Source organism: Hemibagrus wyckioides, linkage group LG23, assembly GCF_019097595.1.
Source record: "Hemibagrus wyckioides isolate EC202008001 linkage group LG23, SWU_Hwy_1.0, whole genome shotgun sequence".
NCBI lineage: Eukaryota > Metazoa > Chordata > Actinopteri > Siluriformes > Bagridae > Hemibagrus > Hemibagrus wyckioides.
In genome coordinates this window covers 19,380,027-19,407,185 of record NC_080732.1, presented here as the reverse complement: position 1 = coordinate 19,407,185, position 27,159 = coordinate 19,380,027, and the positions used below count along the sequence as shown (strand labels likewise).

Here is a 27,159-nt window from a genome sequence, read left to right as displayed (position 1 = left end):
GGGTTTAATGTTTAATGTGTTTACTGGGTTTAATGTGTTTACTGGGTTTAATGTGTTTACTGGGTTTAATGTTTAATGTGTTTACTGGGTTTAATGTGTTTACTGGGTTTAATGTGTTTACTGGGTTTAATGTTTAATGTGTTTACTGGGTTTAATGTGTTTACTGGGTTTAATGTTTAATGTGTTTACTGGGTTTAATGTGTTTACTGGGTTTAATGTTTAATGTGTTTACTGGGTTTAATGTGTTTACTGGGTTTAATGTGTTTACTGGGTTTAATGTTTAATGTGTTTACTGGGTTTAATGTGTTTACTGGGTTTAATGTTTAATGTGTTTACTGGGTTTAATGTGTTTACTGGGTTTAATGTTTAATGTGTTTATTGGGTTTAATGTGTTTACTGGGTTTAATGTGTTTACTGGGTTTAATGTTTAATGTGTTTACTGGGTTTAATGTGTTTACTGGGTTTAATGTGTTTACTGGGTTTAATGTTTAATGTGTTTACTGGGTTTAATGTGTTTACTGGGTTTAATGTGTTTACTGGGTTTAATGTGTTTACTGGGTTTAATGTTTAATGTGTTTACTGGGTTTAATGTGTTTACTGGGTTTAATGTGTTTACTGGGTTTAATGTTTAATGTGTTTACTGGGTTTAATGTGTTTACTGGGTTTAATGTGTTTACTGGGTTTAATGTGTTACTGGGTTTAATGTGTTTACTGGGTTTAATGTGTTTACTGGGTTAAACTGTGTGGTGTTTTGAACCTCTGTGTTGGGGGAAAAACTTTAAACCTCTTGTAAATTTTGATCATATTGTTTACAATCTTATAAATCTTGCCCTGTTGCCCCCCAAACAAACCCATACATTCCAGTATTTCTTTTTTTGATTTTATTTGCCCAACATTTCATATTGCCCACACATTTACAAACACAATACAAACATGGCCACTAATCCCCTTTCCCCTTCAACTTCTGTGGAAATTGATCACAGGACATAGAATAAATACTGCATGAGGCTTCTGCCCAGATTCCTGTTCTATGGTTTGATGTTCTTGTGGTATTGTAGCTATATTAGGTGCAAACTTTTTTGGTCTTTTTTCCAGGAACAGCTTTTACTTCTCAAACCTCATGATCACATCAGTGAGGTCAGTGTGTATATTCAGAGCCAACACTGAGTGTGTGAAGTTGTTACTGAAGAAGAGATGAAGACGCTGCACTTGGCTCTGATTCTGCTCGTGCTGTCCGGTATGAAACATCATCTCACTCTTAGACAGAATTATTGTTCAGAGTTTTATTGTTTGCTGATTGATGTTGCAGTGTGTACGCTCACTTACTGGATCATACACTTACACACACATTATTCTGTCTAATGCTAGTGAACATTTCCTTTTCATCTGATGAAAGATTTCTGAAGGTGATTTAGCAGTAAGTTAGTTTCAGCTGCACTGTTACAATCCTGATATACAGAATAAATTATTAATCATTCAGGATTATTTAACAAGATTAGCTCACTACAGGGCTGTGGCTTAGTAAGAGCTTTAAACATGAATATTTACAGATAAATTATTGAGTAAAATCCAAACTAATAAGTTCTAGATCTAGAAGTCTGAGTTTGTATGTGTGTATATATAAACCACAGGGCTGTCGTGTCTCTATCATTAGAAATGAGTTGTAGTGTTTCTGTCTAACATTCATCTGAGAATTTGTTTAAATGTGTAAAGTAAAATAAAATCTGATGAAAAGGACTGTACAGATAGAAAGTAATTTTTTTGTAAATATACAGATATACAGTATACAGATACACACACAACATATAAAACATCAGTATAACTTTATCACTCTCTTTTAATCTCCATTTATTTCTCTACACAGGTGTTCTCACTCAGGACAGATGGAGTGTGAAATATCCTGATAAACCGATCTGTGCTGTGAGAGGATTCAGTGTCTCCATTCCCTGTAGTTATTCTTATCCACAAAATCATCAGGTGGAACAAAAGCTTTGGTGCTCGATGAACTCAAACACAGATTTCTGTTATAAACCACCGTATGTTTATAACAGCTCATCAAACACCAAGTCAGACTTTGAGTTCACTGGAGACGACAAATCAGACTGCACTTTGTTAATCCACAATGTACAGTTCAGTTATTCTGGAGAGTACAGATTCAGATTTATAACTAATGGGGACAGATGGACAGGTGATCCTGGAGTGACTCTACAAGTTACAGGTAAATGTTGAAGATTAAAATTAAGATATGAAATTATTGTTTCATTTGTATACTGTACTCTCTTTACTGGATTATCAGAGGACATTATTCAAGAAGACATCATTTAAACTTAAATCTACTTGAATATCCTGCTGGCTAATTATGATCTCTCAATAAACTCTTTAAATCAATAGCTCCATAAATTTGTACTTATATTAGTGAAGAATGATGGAGTTTTGTTTGATACTTTAGGACACGAGTGTATTATAATTATTAGCCCCCTCTCAGTCCTGAGTCACTGACATGGAGTCTTTCCTGCTCTCTGAAAAAGATTTAAAGGTGTCACTAATCAGGCTCAGTGGAAACGGAACCCTTAAACAAGGAGACTCGTTAAATCTGAGGTGTGATGTGAACTGTACACACACTTCCTCACAGTTTGTGTGGTCTAAGAACAACCAGCCCTTAAATACATCAGGACCTGTTCTTCACTTTCCTGCTGTAACCGTGAGGGATTCTGGGAATTACACCTGCACTTGGGAAACCAACGTCACATCAGGATCTGAAACCATCAGCCTTCATGTCGAGGGTGAGTCCATCTGATCACAACATTCCTGAATGTCTCAAATGATTACTGATGGAAATAATTTGATCATGATGTGCACTTACACTTCTATAACAAGTGACATGTTCAGATAATATTTACATGATAAATATCACTGGATTTAACAGGTGACGCCCCTGAAAATCCTGAACATTGGTTAATCTGGGTCATTGTTTTGGTGATTGCCGGAGTGAGTGTCCTCGTCTCAGTAGCTGTGATTCACAACAGGAGGTAAAACTCGGCATGTTTCCATACATTCCAATCTACACAGCAATATTTAACATGTACAGTATTGTTCCTTACTCTGTTTAATTGAGATGTATGAGATCACAGGGTGAATTCTGGAGCATGTCCATGTGCACTGTGTGTTTTCCTGCTTCTGTTAGGAGGAAATTTAAAGCTCCAGAAGAAATCGTGGGGGAAAGTGGAGAGAAAACACGGGTAAGACCTTCTCAAAGACATGTGTCTTTAAGTGTACCTTTAAAAAGCGTACTACATACTTAAAGTGGTAAAACTTTACATCTACACTTTAATACACACTAAATGTAGAGTTCTGGAGACCTCATGACAACTGAAGTGTATTTGAATTGTTTATATAGATTTTAAATGCATGTAGTTCTGCTTTTCCCCAGTTTTTTGTCCTAATTTTATTATTTCACTGAACTTTCTTACATCATACTGAGGAATTATTTATAAGGGATTACTTTAAAATCTACATTTTGGGGAAATTACAGAAAATTCCTGTATTTTTATGTGTATACTCTGCAGTAGTTTAGGCCTTGAGTCTAAAGTGACGTTACACGAACTGGAGCTGAAATTCTGACAGGACTGTGGATGAGTTGATCGTCTACTAAACATCAAGTGTTAATGGAACTGGACCAATAAAGTGTTACTGATTTTTCCTACACTGCTGTACTTTAAATCTGATGATGAGAGTGTTGTGTTTTTACAGACAAAGCCACAGTTCAGCTCTCACGTTTCTCATCTTACTGATGAAGAAATGTTGAACAAGGAGGAAGTGACTTACTCGTCTGTCCAAAAACAAGCAGCAACCGAAGGGTAAAAAATATAGAGAGAGTATAGAGTGGAGCTTGCTTTTAAAATACAGTTTAATATGTTGTAGAATTGTAAAAACGTACACTGTGTTAGCTGTGGGGTTTTTCTCTCTTTCTCGTAGTTCACAGCTAAACCGAGACCCTCAGCCTGATGAAGAAGATGAAGAAGATAAAGGAGGAGTGATTTATGCTCCTGTGTGGATCAAACCCAACAAAGGAACCAAACAGTAAGAAGGAAAACATAAAATATCCACAAATTCATGACTTAAGAATGAACACAAATGAATGACTTCAAAAGCAGCGTGTGATTTAAGCTGTTATGGAAAACAGTGGCGGGTTAAAGTGAGACTAAAGGAGAATTGTAAAAGCAGTGTGTGTTCTCATTGTTCATTCTCTAAACTCACAGTGTGATATTTAGCTAAGAAATAAGGAATAAAACACTCAGTGGTGGGCTGTTATTGCATTTTTATCAATAACAGCATGTTTTATTCATCTTAAACCACCACAATTAACCAGTTTTCATTATTAAAGAACATGAATACTTTTTAGAAGTTTATAATTGCTTTCAATTGCTCTTGAACATCTGTGAAATGACTTTAGTTCCTGTTCTGACTGACGCCGTCACAGCTATAAACAGTCGTTTCCTCACCAGCCTCTCTTATATCTTTAAATGTACGTGTGTTAGCAAGAAACCACAAAAAGAAACCACTGATGATGCTTTCACACCTCATTCAACCCCAGTGCAGATGAGTTTTATTTAATCATCATCATAAAACCTCGTCAGACATTTTCCCAGTGCATGTAACTATGGGTTTTGGGTTTTGGGTTCATGAATATTAATTAGGTGACATCCACGAAATGCACGGATGAATACAGTTTCTATAGGTGCAAACTTTATTTGCATATGACCATCCTGAGAAATTAGTTCCCAAGATCATCCCAATATATTTGCGCTTTCCAACCAGCTACAGCCAAAAAGTTATATTTTCTGAAAGTATAGATTACGACCTTTCTTTCTTATTTTTAGAAACAAATGCTTTGCATCTCGCATTTACATCTGAATCCACGCTTCCCGAAAGTTTGTCACTGCGTGGTGGCCTCGTTTAGTGAGAGAGTCGAACCACCATTTTGTGTAAACTACTTTGCCGAGACGACATTTTGTTTGCCGACATAGGCGAAAAATCCATCTGTTCGATCAAGGAAATTTTTAAATTTTAAGTGTAGCATAAAAGCAGACCAACATGCAGAGTCTGTGGTTGATAAACATGTTTGTGTGTCATTTCAGGTGTGGTCACACTGAGCAGCAGGAGGAGAACGATCCTGTAATCTACAGCAGTGTGAAAATAACCTGATGATGCTTTCACACCTCATTCAACCCCAGTGCAGATGAGTTTTATTTAATCATCATCATAAAACCTCATCAGACATTTTCCCAGTGTATTTTCCCATTTTCCCCATGTAACTCTTTATGATTTATGACTTGCTAATATCATAGAACTTGTCATTTTATTTGTTGTAGACATCCTGTTCAGAAGGACATTTCAATTCTTAAATTCTTGTAATTTCTTTATTGTAATTAGGGTTCAAGCACTGAGGGTGAGTTCTTGTTACTCAAATTCACATTTTATTTGTCACATACATTTACATACACAGTACGGTATGCAGTGAAATGTTTTTTCACGACTGTCCGGCATGTAAACATTTATAAAAAGTATTTGAGAAAGAGATCCATAAAAAAAAATTAAGATAAAAGTAAAACTAGAGTATGTTAAAAGTATAAAAATAGAAAATAAAGTAAATAAAATATAATATGAAAATATAGGTGTAAATAAACATATAATATAAATAAAAAATAAAATATGAAAATAGGTGTAAAAATATGAAAATATAGGTGCAAGTAGATAAATAAATATATATATACACACTAACAAAGTGGTATACACACATATATACACATAAATGCAGACATGAACTTGAAGGGATGTTTGTGTATATGGCATATATTGAGGTGATCCAGTGTTTATCATTAAAGTGTCCATGTGCTGGAATTATTGTATAAAGTGTCAAAAGTGTCCAGTGTCAAAGTGTAAGTTATACACTTTGTGTATAACACTTTGTGTATATATACACTATATTGCCAAAAGTATTCGCTCACCTGCCTTGACTCGCATATGAACTTAAGTGACATCCCATTCCTAATCCATAGGGTTCAATATGACGTCGGTCCACCCTTTGCAGCTATAACAGCTTCAACTCTTCTGGGAAGGCTGTCCACAAGGTTTAGGAGTGTGTTTATGGGAATTTTTGACCATTCTTCCAGAAGCGCATTTGTGAGGTCACACACTGATGTTGGACGAGAAGGCCTGGTTCTCAGTCTCCACTCTAATTCATCCCAAAGGTGTTCTATCGGGTTGAGGTCAGGACTCTGTGCAGGCCAGTCAAGTTCCTCCACACCAGACTCTGTCATCCATGTCTTTATGGACCTTGCTTTGGTCACTGGTGCACAGTCATGTTGGAAGAGGAAGGGGCCAGCTCCAAATTGTTCACACAAAGTGGGGAGCATGGAATTGTCCAAAATGTCTTGGTATGCTGAAGCATTCAGAGTTCCTTTCACTGGAACTAAGGGGCCAAGCCCAGCTCCTGAAAAACAACCCCACACCATAATCCCCCCTCCACCAAACTTTACACTTGGCACAATGCAGTCAGACAAGTACCGTTCTCCTGGCAACCGCCAAACCCAGACTCGTCCATCAGATTGCCAGATGGAGAAGCGCGATTCGTCACTCCAGAGAACGCGTCTCCACTGCTCTAGAGTCCAGTGGCGGCGTGCTTTACACCACTGCATCCGACGCTTTGCATTGCACTTGGTGATGTATGGCTTGGATGCAGCTGCTCGGCCATGGAAACCCATTCCATGAAGCTCTCTGCACACTGTTCTTGAGCTCATCTGAAGGCCACATGAAGTTTGGAGGTCTGTAGCGATTGACTCTGCAGAAAGTTGGCGACCTCTTCGCACTATGCGCCTCAGCATCCGCTGACCCCGCTCCGTCAGTTTACGTGGCCTACCACTTCGTGGCTGAGTTGCTGTCGTTCCCAGACATTTCCACGTTCTTATAATACAGCTGACAGTTGACTGTGGAATATTTAGGAGCGAGGAAATTTCACGACTGGATTTGTTGCACAGGTGGCATCCTATCACAGTTCCACGCTGGAATTCACTGAGCTCCTGAGAGCGACCCATTCTTTCACAAATGTTTGTAAAAACAGTCTGCATGCCTAGGTGCTTGATTTTATACACCTGTGGCCATGGAAGTGATTGGAACACCTGATTCTGATTATTTGGATGGGTGAGCGAATACTTTTGGCAATATAGTGTATGTGTAGAAGATATATAAGATAAGATACATGCAGAATGCTTGATTTTTTTCCCTAACAAAATCCTATTTTAATCCTTTTAACTGTATATATGAGGTAATGTAAATGCTGTGTGACGTTTTTTGCTCATGCTACAGGTGATGAGTTATTTCTCTTTTTTTAATTTTTTAAATATTAATGAACACAGTAACAGTGATGATAATGATCAGACTCACTACTATGTTAATGTATTTGCCTGCTATTTATTTAAATAATGATGATGAAATGTTTGTTTTACTCTTACACCAGACCCTCAAGTGTCTAGAACAATATCGCCATCCAGTATCACCATCCAGTATCACCAACCAGCACAGATGATGTGAATTGCTGTTAAATTTCATAATTATATGCTTTAAGTGATCGTTTTTTAATTGTGTAGATTATATTGTAAAAAACATGCCGAGTTTTACCTCCTGTTGTGAATCACAGCTCCTATGATGACTGAGACGAAGACACTCTGCGATCACCAAAACAATGATCCAGATTGACCAACGTTCAGAGTCGTCATCTGTTAAATCCAGTGATATTTATCATGTAAATATTATCTGAACATGTCACTTGTTATAGAAGTGTAAGTGCACATCATGATCAAATTATTTCCATCAGTAATCATTTGAGACATTCAGGAATGTTGTGATCAGATGGACTCACCCTCGACGTGAAGGCTGATGGTTTCAGATCCTGACGTCTCGCCGGTTTCCCAAGTGCAGGTGTAATTCCCAGAATTCCTCACGGTTACAGCAGGAAAGTGAAGAACAGGTCCTGATGTATTTAAGCTCTGGTTGTTCTTAGACCACACAAACTGTGAGGAAGTGTGTGTACAGTTCACATCACACCTCAGATTTAACGAGTCTCCTTGTTTAAGGGTTCCGTTTCCACTGAGCCTGATTAGTGACACCTTTAAATCTTTTTCAGAGAGCAGGAAAGACTCCATGTCAGTGACTCAGGATTTCTCACACAGATAAAAATCTAGTTATTGAGTAATAAACATCAGCTACATGAGATTTCTTCATCAAATTACTTTTGGACTTTTTCTAATTGAATTTACTTTCACTTCTCATGTAATTTGGATCTTTATTTTAATCATTAACATTCACCTGTAACTTGTAGAGTCACTCCAGGTTTACCTGTGAATCTGTCCACATTAGTTATAAATCTGAATCTGTACTCTCCAGAATAACTGAACTGTACATTGTGGATTAACAAAGTGCAGTCTGATTTGTCGTCTCCAGTGAACTCAAAGTCTGACTTGGTGTTTGATGAGCTGTTATAAACATACGGTGGTTTATAACAGAAATCTGTGTTTGAGTTCATCGAGCACCAAAGCTTTTGTTCCACCTGATGATTTTGTGGATAAGAATAACTACAGGGAATGGAGACACTGAATCCTCTCACAGCACAGATCGGTTTATCAGGATATTTCACACCAAATTCTCTGTCCTGAGTGAGAACACCTGTGTAGAGAAATAAATGGAGATTAAAAGAGAGTGATAAAGTTATACTGATGTTTTAGATGTTGTGTGTTTTCAAGTTCCTGATCATCTGATATTTCTCATTACTGCACTGTACACAACAGGGGCAGACCGGCCATCAGGAGCACCAGGACATTTCCCAGTGGTCTGACGGTTGTTCTGGCCTGCCCCTGTGCAGTTGATCACCTTGATAGGCTGGCATGCAGCTAGGAAGGATTTGACAGACCTCTCAATTTTGGAATCAGGAAATCGCGGAGTGAAAATTACATCACCACATGACCCAACGTCAGCGATGCACTGCCTAATTGGCTATTTCCAGAGGCAGGTAATAGGTGTGTTTAACGTGAAGCGGCGCTGCGTAGACCAAGTTGGTATATGACGTCAAAGTACCGCGAGACTGACTTAAGCGCGTGCGCTCGAATATGCTCTGAACCGCTCTCACGATACTTTAATGCTATACACCGATCTGTCTCTGCAGCACCGCTTCAAGTCAAACATACTTTATATCTTCAACAATCTTGCAAAAAATGGAGCGCAAATGAAAACGAGGAGCAGAGAGGGAGCGTATAAAAAGGAGAACAGCCCTGGCCACAGACGCAGCAAAGTGCTGGAGAATCACAGCCATGTTCACCAGTAAGGGAGCAGATCAGTCAGAATTACATTTAAGTGACATTAACATCATCATCTGGCAGATGGACGAGCAATATTCACAAAATACATTTATTATAAAATATAATGATAGAAGTTTTAAAAGAGCATGTTGCGACATGTTAGAAAATGACAAACTAGCGCACTGTTTAGAGATGGGTATAGAGTATTTTCTAGTGCTAAATATGACTATAAAGTCTTTTTTTGGTGTACTAGTGCTAATTTCTTACTGTTTACTCTTACTGGTCTGTTCTTATGCCATTGAGTGGACATCTGTTATTGGACATCTGTGTTATCTGTTACACTGTCGTAGCTTTTGTTAAGTTTGTTTGTGTTTCTGCTACTTTTGATATACTGTACTCAATCATTCGAAATACATAATATATATATATATATATATATATTTCAACATTTGAACGTGTATCTTTTATTATCCCATTTTTAAAAGTGTAAGCCAATTTTATATTTGTCTGTGGTGTGGTAGTATAGATTGTGTATTCCTAGTGAGTTTTTGAGGGTTTATTTAGGCCTATTTATTCATTTATAATTCGTCTGGTAGTCTACCTGTTGCATCAACTAATAGGGCTGCCCTACAAGATTAGCAGTCTGGTGGATTACATGAATTAATTATTAAATATCATTAAATATCATCTGACAGCAGCCGGAAAGGTGGCTTGGGTCAAATTCCCGGCCTGAATTATTGTCCCAGTCCGCCACTGGCACACAATACACATTTATACCTCTATATATTCATAGATTTTATACAGGTACACAAACAAACCAACAAATATATATATATATGTTTGTTTGTATATATTAGGTTATTTGTTGTTTGTATATATTATAGGTTATATGTAAATATTTATATCTTTAATAATCCTGTTAATACACAGATACAAAATAATAATTTATATTAACTATTTAAAAATGTGCACACTAGAGGGCACTAAATCTACTAACTCTCTCTCTCTCACACACACACACACACACACACACAAATTTATTTATATTCATCCATTAACACTTTTACATTCTCTCTACTATTTAAAGACTATTTATTTTATCATAAAAGTGTCATGTGTCTTCAATATGTACAAAGAACTAAAGGAAACACCACACACACACACACACACACACACACACACACACAGAGCTTGATCTTATCAGTGCACTGAGAGTCCAGGACATGAGCAAGTTCATTACTAATGTGTTTAATCATGATTATTGACTCAACCAAACTGAAACTTACTTAAAATCATCATTAGAAGCGTTTTATCAGACAGTAATGAAATGTTCACTAGCATTAGACAGAATAATGTGTGTGTAAGTGTATGATCCAGTAAGTGAGCGTACACACTGCAACATCAATCAGCAAACAATAAAACTCTGAACAATAATTCTGTCTAAGAGTGAGATGATGTTTCATACCGGACAGCACGAGCAGAATCAGAGCCAAGTGCAGGGTCTTCATCTCTTCTTCAGTAACAACTTCACACACTCAGTGTTGGCTCTGAATATACACACTGACCTCACTGATGTGATCATGATAAGTAAACGCTTCCTGAACTGATGAAATTAGCTATAGCTACAACACCACAAGAGCCTCAACAGTTTATAACAGGAGGACAGACAGAGGTCTCACACAGAATTTGTCCTCACACACTTTCAAAACTTTTAAAAATGCATGTGTCCAAACTTTAACCAGTGAAATATTTACACCATATTAACATTCAGATTGAAATCACTTGCTAAAAGTAGGGTTTCTAATATTCTAATATTTCAGCATACTAATCCTAATAATGTTAAAATAATAACATCAGGAAATGACCTAAAAGTGTAGAATAGAGGGGGGGGGGTAGTGTTTTATTGGAGCACCTAAAACTTTTACAAATAAAATACTTTTAAAATAAGATAAACCAAAGTAAAACCACAAAATACAGTGAAACTACGAGAAGATAACCAAAGGACCATTTATCTAGGCAACCTGTACTTAAATTTGTAGAGAAAACCAGAACATCTTTAAGATTTAATCATCAGGCTAACAGAACAGGAGCAGTTAAAGTTCATTAAAAGATAAAATAACAACATGAACGACTCGGGGCTTAAAAGATTCTTTCTGTTCATATCACCTGCAATAAACAATGAGGTAAGAATCCCCAACTATACAAACAGCTGTATTGTTTTCTAAACAATTTAGCTTCTTCTCTGCTAAACACAGCTATAAACAAACTGTAACCCATGGCTGGTGTAATAGCATGAAAACTTCCACCCCTCACAATATCCTACCCAAATGAAATGAAAAGCACACACAAGCTACTGAAAGAAACCCCAGAATCTCTGAGAGCAGATTTCACTCAAACAGGAGACAAAATAGGTAAAATGAGTTAACATGGAGCGGATCGACGCCGGCTCCACCCTGACTCTCCTCTAGTGTCCCACAAGGTTCTCTTCTTTTCTCCCTTTATACTCACTCTCTTGGTGAAGTTATATCCTCAAATGGGTTCTCTTACAACTGCTATGCTGATGACTTATCTTCTCCTTCCCTCTGTCACATACCACAGCTTCTGCTCAGATCTCAGCATGCCTGGTGGACATTTCATTGTGGATGACAACTCATCACCTGAAACTCAAAAACCAAACTGCTGGTCATCCCAGGTGATTCAACTCCTGGTCAGTATCTTTCCATGTTCTTGGACAACTCTCTAATCTCCCCTTAGACCACTGTTCACAACCTCAGGCTAACCTTGGACAATCAACCTTTTGTTCATTTATATAAACTTACCAGTGTCTAAAAGATCAGCTGAGCCTGATATTTTAAAAACAAAAGAGTTTAACACTTCAGTACTGGAGCTGAAAGTATATAAAGATGCAACAAGACAGACACTCTGAGAGTTGATATTAATACAGTAAGAGAAGAGCTGTACCTCTGGGATTTGACAATACACATCCTGAAAGATCATCTAGAGGAAATCAATGCCAGTCAGCAGTCACCCAAACCAACAGAGAATAGGCCACCTCAAACTCAGCTCCTAAGCTCATATTCAGGACCATCAAACCCCCAGCCACAACCACCAAACACCCAGACAAAGCCACCAAGATCCCAGACTGAGCCACATAATTCTGATGAGAAAACACGTACTGACAAACACCCCACAAAATCTCCAACACACAAAAACACTGATGCAGACTTACAAATAACTAATAATCCTCTACAATTGCCTCCACCTACACAAACAAACAGTGGAGAGAGAGAAGGTAATAGACATCAAGGCTTTGGGGTATAATGCAGCAAGACACTCCTGCTTAAAGAAAGGTTTTCTTCACTTTTCCAGGGTTCACATATTTCAGCATTCTAACCCTATTAATGTTAAAATAATAAAATCAGGAAATGACATAAGTCAGTTGGAGGGTGAGGGGGGTTGCATAGTAGAGAGAGAGAGGAGACAGACAGAGAAGCCTGGAGCTCTTACAAAGTAAAATACTTTTAAAAATGAGATAAACCAACGTAAAACAGCAAAAATTCACTACTGAAACTACATGACTACTTACTAGTAGATATGGATTACTTATATAGACAACATTTTCTTAACTTTCAAGAATAAATGTTGAATATCATTAGATTTAATCATCAGCTAACAGGCTAACAGAACAGAAGCAGGAATAGCTAAAGTAAGAAGTTCATAAAAACAGATAAAATAACAACAAATGACCCAGACTCAAATAGAAAATTCTCAGATGAAGAACAGCTCTTCCCTGGACATAAGGTCATTAAACTGTGGACCAGCAGCGCACTTGAGCTGATCACTAAGACCATTTCCAATGAGCCAAACCCCATCCTCATTCACACTGGCCCCAGTGATCTAAGATCACAACAGGAAAGAGAAGCCAAGTCTATCAAAAGAGTGGCACAAACTGCTACAAATTCCCTTCCTCCAAGATTATAATCTCTACCATTCAACCCAGGAGAGATTTTTACCCTGCCACCATCCAGCAAATAAATTCAGAGACCACCAGCAGCAGTGTATTAATAGAAAACATTCACCTGGCACACCACCCCAACCTCAACACCTGCAGCTTCCACAACAACATCCACACAAAGTTACAGCTCTGAGAGGAACAACAAACAATCCAGTCTCCAGTCAGCTACTACACCATCACCACTGTCCACTTTCTTGGCACCAAGTATATAGTCATACCAATGGCGGGCCGTGCATTTCACACCTAGGCCTTCACTGGTGTCCTTCCTGAAATAATCCACCTCTATACCATCATTTTGACGCCACCATTGGCGTCGCTAGGGCATTTTCTACTCAGCCCTCCTAAAATTCTGCGATTCTCCATAAACTGTACACAAATTTATGATCGCCTCAGTCTCCTTTAAATTTCATATGAAAACGGTGGCAGACTTCGGCTCCTCCCCGTCTTTCAGCGCATTCTTCAATCCACAGACCCCAGCGTCGCAGAGCGAGTATCAGAGGACAAGTGTGTGAGTGTGTGTGTGTGTGTGTGATCAGGAAGATTCGTATTTGTCTTGTTCAGTACTCAAATGTTATACACATCTCTGCAATACAGTGGAATGCTGCAATAAGTTTACCATCCTACCCTGTTAGTCACACCTTTATTTTATTTATTTATTTTTTACTATTATACCCTCATTGGGGGCCGAGCCCCCCTTAAATGAAAATTCTAGAATTGGGCCCTGGAGGCCACGGCAATAGATACTAATCAACCGTTAAATAACAAAGTAAAAAAGAAATTAGGCTACAGTATTTCACACCTCACAAGGAATAGTCCATTTTATTACGGTTACTTTTCTCAGCAAAGACATTCTTGATGCCGTATGCAGTAAACTGCAATCTCCGGAGGACGCAGCATCCGAAATGAGACGGGAAATTGCTGACGTCATCATATGCCTGCTAAATGGCCCCAGTGACGCCAACTCGAAATCTGATTGGTTAAGGTAACATTTTCATTGCCACTTATTTTAAGCTTTGGGAACCTGCACTATTAATTCTGAAGGCCGCGCAACACATGATGTCAGCCACTAGCTTAAATAAGTTTGGATAAATACTCTTATCATAAATATACACTACTGGAAGCAGCACAACCGAGAGGAAAGCTATGAAATGTAGAGAATAGACTATTGGGAATAATTTAATACTCATTCATGGAAAAATATATTAAATATATTAAAATGCAAGTCAGTGATTCAGATCACTGCTGTTTAGGCCAGCAGAGAAGGACTTACTGACTCTGATGGTCCGCCACTGAGTCCTACACCCAGAGCAATTCAACAGACCACCACCTCACCTAGACACCCCAGAACCAGCCCAGTGACCCTGCCACCCAGACCCACCCACAGTCACAGTGAGAGCTACAAAAACTTTTAATTACGCTGCCCCCTGTTCTCCCTCCTGCTTATCCTGTTGGAAGAAATGAAGGAGAGCTGAGTTTTAGCAGGACAGTATGTATCTACCTGCTACAACCTGAGGGACAGAGAGTAACACACACACACACACACACACTCACTCACTCTCATACACACACACTCACACACACACACACACACACACACACACTCACTCACTCACTCACTCTCACACACACACAGCCCTGGTTGTCCTAAGATTCCAATATTAATACTAATTTATAGTCTATCATCTCTAAGTTCCTGTTTCTCTGTTTCTTTGTTTCTATGGAAACTCAGTGTTATAAGTAACGCATTTCTTAATAAGAGTTTTTCTTCTCTTTCCCATAATGATTTGGCAATAATGTACATGTGTGGTCAGAGAGAGAGAGAGAGAAGGCAAATAGACATCATGACTCGGGGGTATAATGTAGCCAGACACTCCTCCATCAACCACTATTTAAAGAAAGAAAGGAGGAAAGCAAGCAAGCAAGAAAGAAAGAACAATAAATAAATAAATAAATAAATAAATAAGTCCTTATGTATGTGTGTGGGTGTAAATGCTGCATGAGGCCTCTGTCCAGCTTCCTGTTTTATGGTTTGACACTCTAGTGGTGTTGTAGCTGTATAAAGTACTACATCTAACATTTTTTTCTTCCAGGAACAGTTTCTACTTCTCAAACCTCACGCTCCAGTCAGTGAGGTCAGTGTGTATATTCAGACCCAAGAGAGTGAAGTTGTTACTGAAGAAGAGATGAAGACGCTGCACTTGGCTCTGATTCTGCTCGTGAAATGTACAGTTCAGTTATTCTGGAGAGTACAAATTCAGATTTATAACTAATGTGGACAGATGGACAGGTGATCCTGGAGTGACTCTACAAGTTACAGGTAAATGTTGAAGATTAAAATTAAGATGTGAAATTATTGTTTCATTTGTATACTGTACTCTCTTTACTGGATTATCAGAGGACATTATTCAAGAAGACATCATTTAAACTTAAATCTACTTGAATATCCTGCTGGCTAATTATGATCTCTCAATAAACTCTTTAAATCAATAGCTCCATAAATTTGTACTTATATTAGTGAAGAATGATGGAGTTTTGTTTGATACTTTAGGACACGAGTGTATTATAATTATTAGCCCCCTCTCAGTCCTGAGTCACTGACATGGAGTCTTTCCTGCTCTCTGAAAAAGATTTAAAGGTGTCACTAATCAGGCTCAGTGGAAACGGAACCCTTAAACAAGGAGACTCGTTAAATCTGAGGTGTGATGTGAACTGTACACACACTTCCTCACAGTTTGTGTGGTCTAAGAACAACCAGCCCTTAAATACATCAGGACCTGTTCTTCCCTTTCCTGCTGTAACCGTGAGGGATTCTGGGAATTACACCTGCACTTGGGAAACCAACGTCACATCAGGATCTGAAACCATCAGCCTTCATGTCGAGGGTGAGTCCATCTGATCACAACATTCCTGAATGTCTCAAATGATTACTGATGGAAATAATTTGATCATGATGTGCACTTACACTTCTATAACAAGTGACATGTTCAGATAATATTTACATGATAAATATCACTGGATTTAACAGGTGACGCCCCTGAAAATCCTGAACATTGGTTAATCTGGGTCATTGTTTTGGTGATTGCCGGAGTGAGTGTCCTCGTCTCAGTAGCTGTGATTCACAACAGGAGGTAAAACTCGGCATGTTTCCATACATTCCAATCTACACAGCAATATTTAACATGTACAGTATTGTTCCTTACTCTGTTTAATTGAGATGTATGAGATCACAGGGTGAATTCTGGAGCATGTCCATGTGCACTGTGTGTTTTCCTGCTTCTGTTAGGAGGAAATTTAAAGCTCCAGAAGAAATCGTGGGGGAAAGTGGAGAGAAAACACGGGTAAGACCTTCTCAAAGACATGTGTCTTTAAGTGTACCTTTAAAAAGCGTACTACATACTTAAAGTGGTAAAACTTTACATCTACACTTTAATACACACTAAATGTAGAGTTCTGGAGACCTCATGACAACTGAAGTGTATTTGAATTGTTTATATAGATTTTAAATGCATGTAGTTCTGCTTTTCCCCAGTTTTTTGTCCTAATTTTATTATTTCACTGAACTTTCTTACATCATACTGAGGAATTATTTATAAGGGATTACTTTAAAATCTACATTTTGGGGAAATTACAGAAAATTCCTGTATTTTTATGTGTATACTCTGCAGTAGTTTAGGCCTTGAGTCTAAAATGGTATCAAGTGACGTTACACGAACTGGAGCTGAAATTCTGACAGGACTGTGGATGAGTTGATCGTCTACTAAACATCAAGTGTTAATGGAACTGGACCAATAAAGTGTTACTGATTTTTCCTACACTGCTGTACTTTAAATCTGATGATGAGAGTGTTGTGTTTTTACAGACAAAGCCACAGTTCAGCTCTCACGTTTCTCATCTTACTGATGAAGAAATGTTGAACAAGGAGGAAGTGACTTACTCGTCTGTCCAAAAACAAGCAGCAACCGAAGGGTAAAAAATATAGAGAGAGTATAGAGTGGAGCTTGCTTTTAAAATACAGTTTAATATGTTGTAGAATTGTAAAAACGTACACTGTGTTAGCTGTGGGGTTTTTCTCTCTTTCTCGTAGTTCACAGCTAAACCGAGACCCTCAGCCTGATGAAGAAGATGAAGAAGATAAAGGAGGAGTGATTTATGCTCCTGTGTGGATCAAACCCAACAAAGGAACCAAACAGTAAGAAGGAAAACATAAAATATCCACAAATTCATGACTTAAGAATGAACACAAATGAATGACTTCAAAAGCAGCGTGTGATTTAAGCTGTTATGGAAAACAGTGGCGGGTTAAAGTGAGACTAAAGGAGAATTGTAAAAGCAGTGTGTGTTCTCATTGTTCATTCTCTAAACTCACAGTGTGATATTTAGCTAAGAAATAAGGAATAAAACACTCAGTGGTGGGCTGTTATTGCATTTTTATCAATAACAGCATGTTTTATTCATCTTAAACCACCACAATTAACCAGTTTTCATTATTAAAGAACATGAATACTTTTTAGAAGTTTATAATTGCTTTCAATTGCTCTTGAACATCTGTGAAATGACTTTAGTTCCTGTTCTGACTGACGCCGTCACAGCTATAAACAGTCGTTTCCTCACCAGCCTCTCTTATATCTTTAAATGTACGTGTGTTAGCAAGAAACCACAAAGTGTAGCATAAAAGCAGACCAACATGCAGAGTCTGTGGTTGATAAACATGTTTGTGTGTCATTTCAGGTGTGGTCACACTGAGCAGCAGGAGGAGAACGATCCTGTAATCTACAGCAGTGTGAAAATAACCTGATGATGCTTTCACACCTCATTCAACCCCAGTGCAGATGAGTTTTATTTAATCATCATCATAAAACCTCATCAGACATTTTCCCAGTGCATGTAACTCTTTATGATTTAAGACTTGCTAATATCATAGAACTTGTCGTTTTTTTTGCTGTACACATCCTGTTCAGAAGGACATTTCAATTCTTAAATTGTTTTAATATATTGATTGTAATTAGGAGTCCAAGCCCCGACCGAGTGTAGGCTCCCTATTGTTATTCTACCTTTTCTTCTTCTTTTTCTTCCTCTTCTTCTGGCTTGCGGGTTCCTGGCAGCCCGTAGAACTGTCTGGGAAAAGCACAGTGATTCAGAAGGGTCTAAGGTATATTATTGCCAAATTTGGGCCTGGTACTGTTAGCATCACCATCGGGTCAAACTTGGGCCTAATTTGTAAGTAGAACGTTGGTCCAGAATTTTAAAGCCTGGGTTCCCTGGGTCGATACAACACCCGCCGACTTCAGTGATGTGATCGCTTCATTATATTTTCCTCCATCTTGGATTTTGTTCTTGTTACTCCTACAAATTTTGTCCATTTATCACCAAATTTGGGATACATGACCATCTTCAGAGTAAGCCTCACAAAAACAATTCAAATAATTTTAAATACTTGAAACAGTTTGCCTGTAATTGGTCAACAGGCAACTTTGTGCACCAACACAAAACTCAGCCTTCAGGATCGTGACCTGAGTCTATGCAACAGATTTCATGACAGCACCATCTACTGGTCACAAATTACAATAGCATGCATAACATTCCTACATCTAACTGACATTATTGCTACTCTTTCTCCAAATTTTGTCCATCTTCACCAGATTTGGCTCCCATCATCTGTCTAAACATCAAAATATTAACAGACAACGGCATGTGGAGATGCATTGAATTTCTCTGGGATTTTAGTCCCATCTGAATCCATCGTGTCAGGAATTGTTTATACATGTGCATGTGAATGTGTCTGAAAAGTTACAGAGCATTTTAAAGGAACCTGTAGAACAAACCAGAGGTAAAATATTGTATATCCTGTCTGAAATGACATGTTGGTAAAGTACTTTTTTTTAACCATCTATATACTGTATATATGCCTGCTGGTCATGTGATCTACTAATATTCAAGCAGAACTTACAACAAGCACTTACTGTATGATAAAGACAAAGCTATATGTCTGCATTGAATATATAAGATATGTGTAGAAGATATATAAGATAAGATACATGCAAAAAAATTGTTGTTTTGCCTTTTTACACTTTATATGAGGTAATGTATATACTGAGTGAAGTATTTAGCTCATGTTACAGGTGAGTTATTTCTCTTTAGATTTTTTTTTAAATATTAATGAACACAGTAACAGTGATGATAATGATCAGACTCACTGCTATGTTAATGTATTTGCCTGCTATTTATAAATAATGATGAAGAAAGGGATTTTGTTTGTTTTACTTTTACACCAGACCCTCAAGTGTCATGAACAATATCGCCATCCAGTGGCGGAAACCTGAACCTCTGAATAGTGTCCAGTTTTTATTTTCTCTTCGTTTATTGAGTTTTTGTAATAAAGCCTCTGGTTAATCAGGATCCTCTGGGTGTGAATTCAGGAGCGTGTTTTAACCATCATCCATCCAAAAAAGAAATAATCACATGATTTAGAACTTAAACACAATTTTATTGTTCTGTAAGAGTAAAAGATGTTATTTAACACAGAGACTGGAAGTATTTACTAAATATGCCGTGTGTACAGACGAGTGTGTGTTGGTTGTGTTGCAGGTTGTATACTAGCAATGAGCTGATCACAGATTCAGGCCTCATGCTTAAAGGCTTGTGAATTTCTTAAAAATAAAAATTTTGTACTTGGCAAAGATTTAGCAGTTTATTTAAGCTGAGTTAGAAACAAGAGCTGCTGATTAGAATTTTAAATGACTATTTAACATTGATTTCAGATTCTTTAATGATTTTTATGATGTAAATTAGAGTAGTAATCTATTCTCCTTTTTTCTATAAGCTGGACAGGAAGTGGGCCGTTACTCACCTGGACACAGTACACACTGCTTTTACACTCAACATTTATACATTTATGATCTAAAAACTATTTTCATTGTATAGAATAAAATATAAAACCACAGCACTTGACTTAACAGAAGTAGATACGATACACAGCTATTGCATTCTAAATAAAAAGAATAAGAATATTTTACAGAAAAATACACAGTTCTAAAACACACACACACACACTTGTCTATACACACAGAAGCTTTTTAGGCCCTTTTTCTGTTAGTAAACGTTGTGATGTTTTGGGGGGCGGAGCTTAGGTGGAGGCAGAAAGATTTCCCTGGCCACTTTACAAACGGAAGTTATCAATTTTGTTAGTTTGTTTTTAAACAATGCCTGGTCAAAATCTGAATGTATCTGACTGTTGGGTCAATGACTGTCCAGGACCGCGAATGTTATTTGAAAAAAATTAACTTTAACAGACAGAACCAGATTAGCCGACCCGTACACACTCACTCAGTGGATGGACGATGTGACAGGATGACCTCCGGTTGAGTGACCTGACATCTACACTGATCTGATAGAAAAACCGTGCGCTTCTGAAAACTGTAGAACGGGAGATGACACAAACAGTTTCATTTGTTTAGTCTCCAGTCGTTAGCTACCAGTTAGCTATCTTACTGGCCAAAAAGTTAACATTACATTAGAAATCATTTAACTTGTTCCCCAATTTCTGATGAGGTGGACATGCATAAAAAATATTTAGACATGAAACCATAAACCACACCAACGAGAAACAATAGTTTCTCTGATGTTTATCTGAAGTGTGCACTGCAAATGTGAGCATTTTTAATGATATTCAATTATTTTTAATGAATAATTTTATTGTGTTTAACCACAGGTGTGTTGATTTTTTTGTCCGGCAGTGACAACAGGTATGCCATAAAACTTCAAACTGTATCCTGTACTCCGGTGATTCACCTCATTTGTGTAGCCGACTCTGTACTGGTTTCTATTGACCACTCCCCTTGTTTTACCTCCAGCTAGAGCTTATAGTGACATCAGCCCAATAAGAGTCCATTACAACAGCTAAAATGTCGCCCTCTAGTGGCGGACTGCAGTAAAATGTTTAACCCCGCCCATTCCAAATTAGTGAATGAAGTCTGAGCCAAATGTCCAGTTGTAGCTCCCTATTCCCCTCAGCTTAAAGGAATTATACCCCATTTATATAGAAAAATAAATATGAACATAAAATACTTTTAGTTATCCACGCATAGTCTAGACACTTTTAACATCACAGTTAACTACAGCAGAACAAACTCTCTTTTCAAAGAAAGGGAAAAAAACGTAGCAGGCCTGAGTCATGGCTATGGTGCTGTGAGGCGTTAGCTGCTAAGCTAACTGAACTAGATGGCTCCTTCCGTGAAGAAAGTTTTGGAGGCTTCACCTTGTGCCCCTTGCTTTACTGCCGTACTTTCCATCTTCACTTGACCCCGCTCTCTCCCCTAATATTTCTCCTTGTGATAAATCTATCGTTTGATTTATTTGGTGATAAATAAAAGGGTGTGGTTGATTAAGTGATTGAAGGAGTCGTCCATTACAGTCGAGCCTCAGGAACGCGCACATTTCCGACACGTACCCGAGGTTCTGGAAAGTTCTGTAACAAAGCCGTGTGTTGTTGATCTGTGAACTGTTCTAACAGACCCTCAGCACTGCGGTTAAACCAGCCGCTCTTTCTGAAAGCACGGTTCATTTATCCGCACGTAAAAGGCAGGGTCGCGGCTTTTAGATACTTAGCGGTAATAGCACTGAAAGCGGAAAGCGAGCGTGCGCGAGCTCCTACACAACAGAGACCAAAACTTACTACAAAACAAATATTTTAAATAAATACCTAATAAAACTAATACACAACAATTCACAGTGTCAATGCGTATAAAAGCTATAAACAAATAAATAAATTTTGTTATTCAGTTTAAAAGTCACTATATCTGTCAGTATAATTCAGCCAGGAGTTTATAATCCATTATAAAATGGACAGTTCAATATGTTAGTTGATCAAACTAACACACATCACTTCATAACGACCTGCTATATGCTCTCAATAAAGATCAATCACTTTTCCATGGGATTTCTGGCAGTTTTTCCCGGTATGTTGTTCATTTTAATGTCTAAGCTGTAGCTCGCTGTGCTGATATTATAACTAGCAAACCAACAGGAGTGGATGAAATGACCAAACCAAGGCAGCTAACACTAGCTCAGTTTTATAATCATTTATTAACTGTATGAATGAAGTGAACACTCAGATATCTTGTTAAGGTTAGTCAGTCTCTCAGTTTTAAATGAACTGCTCTGACAGAACAAGCAGAGGATATAAGAGCACTTCTTCACACGGGTAGAGCTAAATGAAAACCCTGAAAAGAGGTCAAGTGTAAATGTTGACTCTTGGTTATTGTTATATTTATATTTCCACATTAGTTTTGATTACATTTGATTTTGTTTTGGTTAAATTTTGATTATGGATAATGTCAGCTATAAAATAGTAGCTTAGGTCAGTCGTGACTAAAAGCTGTGAAATCTTTTCCTGACGATGTTAAAATCAATAAATCTGTGGAAATTATACCAACACAGTCTATCATTTTAGATATTAATGAACTTTTACAGCTGTGGTGAGCTAACGTTAGCTTCCTTTTATATACTGTTGATACTGGAGGTGGTTTTTACTTCAGCATAGCTCACTTTGTTAGCATAAAACTGAATTTATATATTATTCATATCAATTGTAAACATGTAAAAGTGCCATTAAGAAATTAGTCACTTTAATTAGTCACATTAATCACTGCAGAAATTCTCCATGTGTTGAATATAGCGCTTCAGGAGCGTTTCAGTTCTTCTCCACTAGAGGGCGGTATTGATCAATTTAAAGCGCTAGATCAATTTAATTCAGTTCTAAGATCTAGAAATGAAATCACACAGAAACATTTATACATTTATTTCTTAAAAGATCAGACTAGAGAATATAAGAGTCAGATTAATAAATGATAAATAACAGAACCTTTATTCGCATGAGAATTTTTAAAAACTTATTTATTTATTTGACTATGAATCTGGAAGAATCAGTAACATCACTTCAGTTAATTATTGTTGACTTGGAAATGTTACATGATGCAGATACGGTTAAAAATATAGCTTACATGATTTATGCATCATCACAAATTCATTTAATAACTCATCTATAAGTTACTTTATACAACAAGAAGCAAAACAGCAGGAAAAACTATTAAAAGCAGTAAGTGATAAGTGATAAAAGCGGTAAGTGATAAAAAGCTGAAGCTCAGTATCAGTAGCACTTGTTTCTGAACCAACTTTCAGCACAGCACTGTCGAGTTCTGGATCCTGATTGGTCAGAAGGTGTTGATTAATTTTCTATAACAGCAGCTCTGACACTAGTGCAGCTTCACATCACAGCTTTATATTCAGATTTATATTCAGATTAAACAGACTAAAAATAATTGTTGACATTGTGAAGGTTTTTGTAAGGAAACGTTTAGTAACATTTATCTAAGGAGTCTCCAGGATCAGAGCTTTAAACCTGTTTACAATTAAAATATAAAATTTTACGTTTTCCGTCATCTTCAATATCGAGTCCATCTTTAATAGAGAATAATTAAGACATCAGTGTGGTGTAAGAGGAATAACACACTTGTGGGACGTGCTGTTATAGGGATATTATCAACTGTGGAATGAAGTAAGTGAGGTGTGAAAGTGAGATCAGTTCATGGTGAATGTATTGTACTGTACTGTGGTGTAGATGTCTGAATCGTCCTCCTTCAGCTGCTCAGTGTGGACGTGTCTGTAATCACACACACACTCATTTAAGAGACACAAAACACACACTGATAACAACAACAACAATAATAATAATAATAATAATAATAATAATAATAATAATAATGTGACTTTTTAAGACTGTATAAATCGTAATGTATGGAAATATTCTGAGTTTTACCTCCTGCTGTAAATCACAACAACCAAAATCAGTCCAGCTGTCACCATGACAACCATCCAGAAGGGCCATGAATTATACATTTCTCCATAAATCATTTCATCTGTTCAACAGAAAGAACAGTAGTGAAGATTTAAATATTAAAGTCAATACAAGTTTATTTTTTCCTGCACTGATTATTTTACACATTCAGGAATGTTGTGATCAGATGGACTCACCCTCGACGTGAAGGCTGATGGTTTCAGATCCTGACGTCTCGCCGGTTTTCCAAGTGCAGGTGTAATTCCCAGAATCCCTCACGGTTACAGCAGGAAAGTGAAGAACAGGTCCTGATGTATTTAAGGGCTGGTTGTTCTTAGACCACACAAACTGTGAGGAAGTGTGTGTACAGTTCACATCACACCTCAGATTTAACGAGTCTCCTTGTTTAAGGGTTCCGTTTCCACTGAGCCTGATTAGTGACACCTTTAAATCTTTTTCAGAGAGCAGGAAAGACTCCATGTCAGTGACTCAGGACTGAGAGGGGGCTAATAATTATAATACACTCGTGTCCTAAAGTATCAAACAAAACTCCATCATTCTTCACTAATATAAGTACAAATTTATGGAGCTATTGATTTAAAGAGTTTATTGAGAGATCATAATTAGCCAGCAGGATATTCAAGTAGATTTAAGTTTAAATGATGTCTTCTTGAATAATGTCCTCTGATAATCCAGTAAAGAGAGTACAGTATACAAATGAAACAATAATTTCACATCTTAATTTTAATCTTTAAAATTTACCTGTAACTTGTAGAGTCACTCCAGGATCACCTGTCCATCTGTCCACATTAGTTATAAATCTGAATCTGTACTCTCCAGAATAACTGAACTGTACATTGTGGATTAACAAAGTGCAGTCTGATTTGTCGTCTCCAGTGAACTCAAAGTCTGACTTGGTGTTTGATGAGCTGTTATAAACATACGGTGGTTTATAACAGAAATCTGTGTTTGAGTTCATCGAGCACCAAAGCTTTTGTTCCACCTGATGATTTTGTGGATAAGAATAACTACAGGGAATGGAGACACTGAATCCTCTCACAGCACAGATCGGTTTATCAGGATATTTCACTCTCCATTCTCTGTCCTGAGTGAGAACACCTGTGTAGAGAAATAAATGGAGTGATAAAGTTATACTGATGTTTTATATGTTGTGTGTTTTCAAGTTCCTGATCATCTGATATTTCTCATTACTGCACTGTACACAATACACCTTTATACATCGATATATTCATACATTTATACAGAGACATAAACAAACAAACAAAGAAACTTTATATAAATATAGGTGTATTTCTGTACATATTTATATCTTTAATAATCCTGTTAATACACACAGATAGAAAATGATAAATTATATTTATTAACTATTCATAAAATGTGCACACTACAGGGCACTAAATCTACTGAATCACACGTGCGGACATCTACAGATATTTTTAAATTATAAATTATACAATTCAGTAATAAATAAATAAATGGTTGTGAATAAATACATTTTAATTAACCTAAAATCTACAAAAATCAGATGAACAGATCAGTTCTATGACGATTCTGTACAGCTGTTTAAAAGGAGCAGATTTATTCAGATTTATCCATTAACACTTTTCAATATTCTGCACTATTTCAAGACTCTTTATCTTATCTTAAAAGTGTCATGTGTCTCTGTCACTCTTTCAAAAGCTACGTCTCAGTATCTCTTTCAACTACTGCATGATTTTACTGCCATCATAAAGACCTTTCAAAAGAAGCAAAACACGACAAACACGACTCCTCATTAAATATCATCTTAATATGACCTCTGGGGAAAAACTGACACATTCGTCACATGATGATATGAATGGTTTTATCAGTAACCTGTCTGAAATGTAGTACAGCTACCTGGAGCTCAGTCTTTTCTGTCTTTCAGTTAATTAAAGGTCAAAGGTTAGATGGAAAGAACTGCTTTTGTCTTTGTGTTGCACTTACAGTGGCTCTGTTAATCATGTGAATCGAAATAATGGCTTCTGTATGTGCAATGGACTAAAGAAAACACACACACACAAATAGAGCTTGATCTTATCAGTGCACTGAGAGTCAAGGACATGAGCAAGTTCATTACTAATGTGTTTAATCATGATTATTGACTCAACCAAACTGAAACTTACTTAAAATCATCATTAGAAGCGTTTTATCAGACAGTAATGAAATGTTCACTAGCATTAGACAGAATAATGTGTGTGTAAGTGTATGATCCAGTAAGTGAGCGTACACACTGCAACATCAATCAGCAAACAATAAAACTCTGAACAATAATTCTGTCTAAGAGTGAGATGATGTTTCATACCGGACAGCACGAGCAGAATCAGAGCCAAGTGCAGGGTCTTCATCTCTTCTTCAGTAACAACTTCACACACTCAGTGTTGGCTCTGAATATACACACTGACCTCACTGACTTGGCCATGAGCTTTCGAGAAGTTAAAGCTGTTCCTGAAAGAAAAAAAGAAGGAAAATGAAAAAAAATGCACCCAATATAGCTACAACAACAGAAGAACATCAAACATTTAGAAGAGGACGACAGACAGAGGCCTCATGCAGCATTTTGTCCCCTCACACGATAAAAATTCATGTGTCCAAACTTTAACCAGTGAAATATTTACACAGTATTAACATTCAGTTTAAATAGACCTGCTTAAAGAAGGTTTTTCTTCACTGTTCCACGTTTCTAATGTCAGTGCGATATAATGCAGTCAGCCACATCTCCATCAACCAGCATTTACTGCAAGAAAAATACTTAATAAGACAAAGACTTTTGCTCTTCAGTCACTGTCTCTGTGTGGTTCTTTAGCAATATCTTCCCTGATATCAGCAGAGGTAGAGGCAGCAGCATGGCTCAGGGTTCTTCTCCGAGTGAACCAGAAGATTCTGACAATAAATAAATAAATCTTTATGGAAATGAAGAAGGT

General features: G+C 37.3%; 3 protein-coding genes across 3 annotated transcripts; 2 read left to right on the top strand and 1 right to left on the bottom strand.

Annotated features, from left to right (window-relative positions):
- The first annotated feature begins 1,129 nt into the window (after positions 1 to 1,129).
- Positions 1,130 to 5,205, top strand: LOC131343975 (uncharacterized). Its single transcript, XM_058375869.1, has 8 exons — positions 1,130 to 1,237; positions 1,865 to 2,218; positions 2,529 to 2,783; positions 2,927 to 3,029; positions 3,185 to 3,239; positions 3,751 to 3,857; positions 3,976 to 4,080; positions 5,139 to 5,205. The coding sequence occupies exons 1-8, from the start codon at positions 1,195 to 1,197 to the stop codon at positions 5,203 to 5,205; spliced, it is 1,089 nt and encodes a 362-aa protein (XP_058231852.1). The 5' UTR covers positions 1,130 to 1,194.
- A 10,517-nt stretch (positions 5,206 to 15,722) lies between these two features.
- LOC131344088 (uncharacterized) lies at positions 15,723 to 19,921 on the top strand. The gene is made up of 6 exons (XM_058376048.1): positions 15,723 to 16,247; positions 16,391 to 16,493; positions 16,649 to 16,703; positions 17,225 to 17,331; positions 17,450 to 17,554; positions 18,094 to 19,921. The coding sequence occupies exons 1-6, from the start codon at positions 15,965 to 15,967 to the stop codon at positions 18,158 to 18,160; spliced, it is 720 nt and encodes a 239-aa protein (XP_058232031.1). The 5' UTR covers positions 15,723 to 15,964; the 3' UTR covers positions 18,161 to 19,921.
- A 3,309-nt stretch (positions 19,922 to 23,230) lies between these two features.
- Positions 23,231 to 26,655, bottom strand: LOC131344087 (sialoadhesin-like). Its single transcript, XM_058376047.1, has 5 exons — positions 26,541 to 26,655; positions 24,959 to 25,315; positions 24,394 to 24,648; positions 24,179 to 24,278; positions 23,231 to 24,022 (listed from the first exon to the last, which is right to left on the bottom strand). The coding sequence occupies exons 1-5, from the start codon at positions 26,581 to 26,583 to the stop codon at positions 23,941 to 23,943; spliced, it is 837 nt and encodes a 278-aa protein (XP_058232030.1). The 5' UTR covers positions 26,584 to 26,655; the 3' UTR covers positions 23,231 to 23,940.
- Positions 26,656 to 27,159: the final 504 nt, after the last annotated feature.

Excerpts from the sequence above, each read along its gene's own strand:
- LOC131344087 (XM_058376047.1), bottom strand. The coding sequence starts at position 26,583 with ATGAAGACCCTGCACTTGGCTCTGATTCTGCTCGTGCTGTCCG. Across the intron at positions 24,279-24,393 it reads CATCAGCCTTCACGTCGAGG|ATGAAATGATTTATGGAGAA; the intron begins GTGAGTCCATCT and ends TCTGTTGAACAG. Across the intron at positions 24,023-24,178 it reads GTTGTGATTTACAGCAGGAG|ACACGTCCACACTGAGCAGC; the intron begins GTAAAACTCAGA and ends GTGTGATTACAG.
- LOC131344088 (XM_058376048.1), top strand. The coding sequence starts at position 15,965 with ATGGAGTCTTTCCTGCTCTCTGAAAAAGATTTAAAGGTGTCACTAATC. Across the intron at positions 16,704-17,224 it reads AAAGTGGAGAGAAAACACGG|ACAAAGCCACAGTTCAGCTC; the intron begins GTAAGACCTTCT and ends GTGTTTTTACAG. Across the intron at positions 17,555-18,093 it reads CCCAACAAAGGAACCAAACA|GTGTGGTCACACTGAGCAGC; the intron begins GTAAGAAGGAAA and ends GTGTCATTTCAG.
- LOC131343975 (XM_058375869.1), top strand. The coding sequence starts at position 1,195 with ATGAAGACGCTGCACTTGGCTCTGATTCTGCTCGTGCTGTCCG. Across the intron at positions 2,784-2,926 it reads CATCAGCCTTCATGTCGAGG|GTGACGCCCCTGAAAATCCT; the intron begins GTGAGTCCATCT and ends TGGATTTAACAG. Across the intron at positions 3,240-3,750 it reads AAAGTGGAGAGAAAACACGG|ACAAAGCCACAGTTCAGCTC; the intron begins GTAAGACCTTCT and ends GTGTTTTTACAG.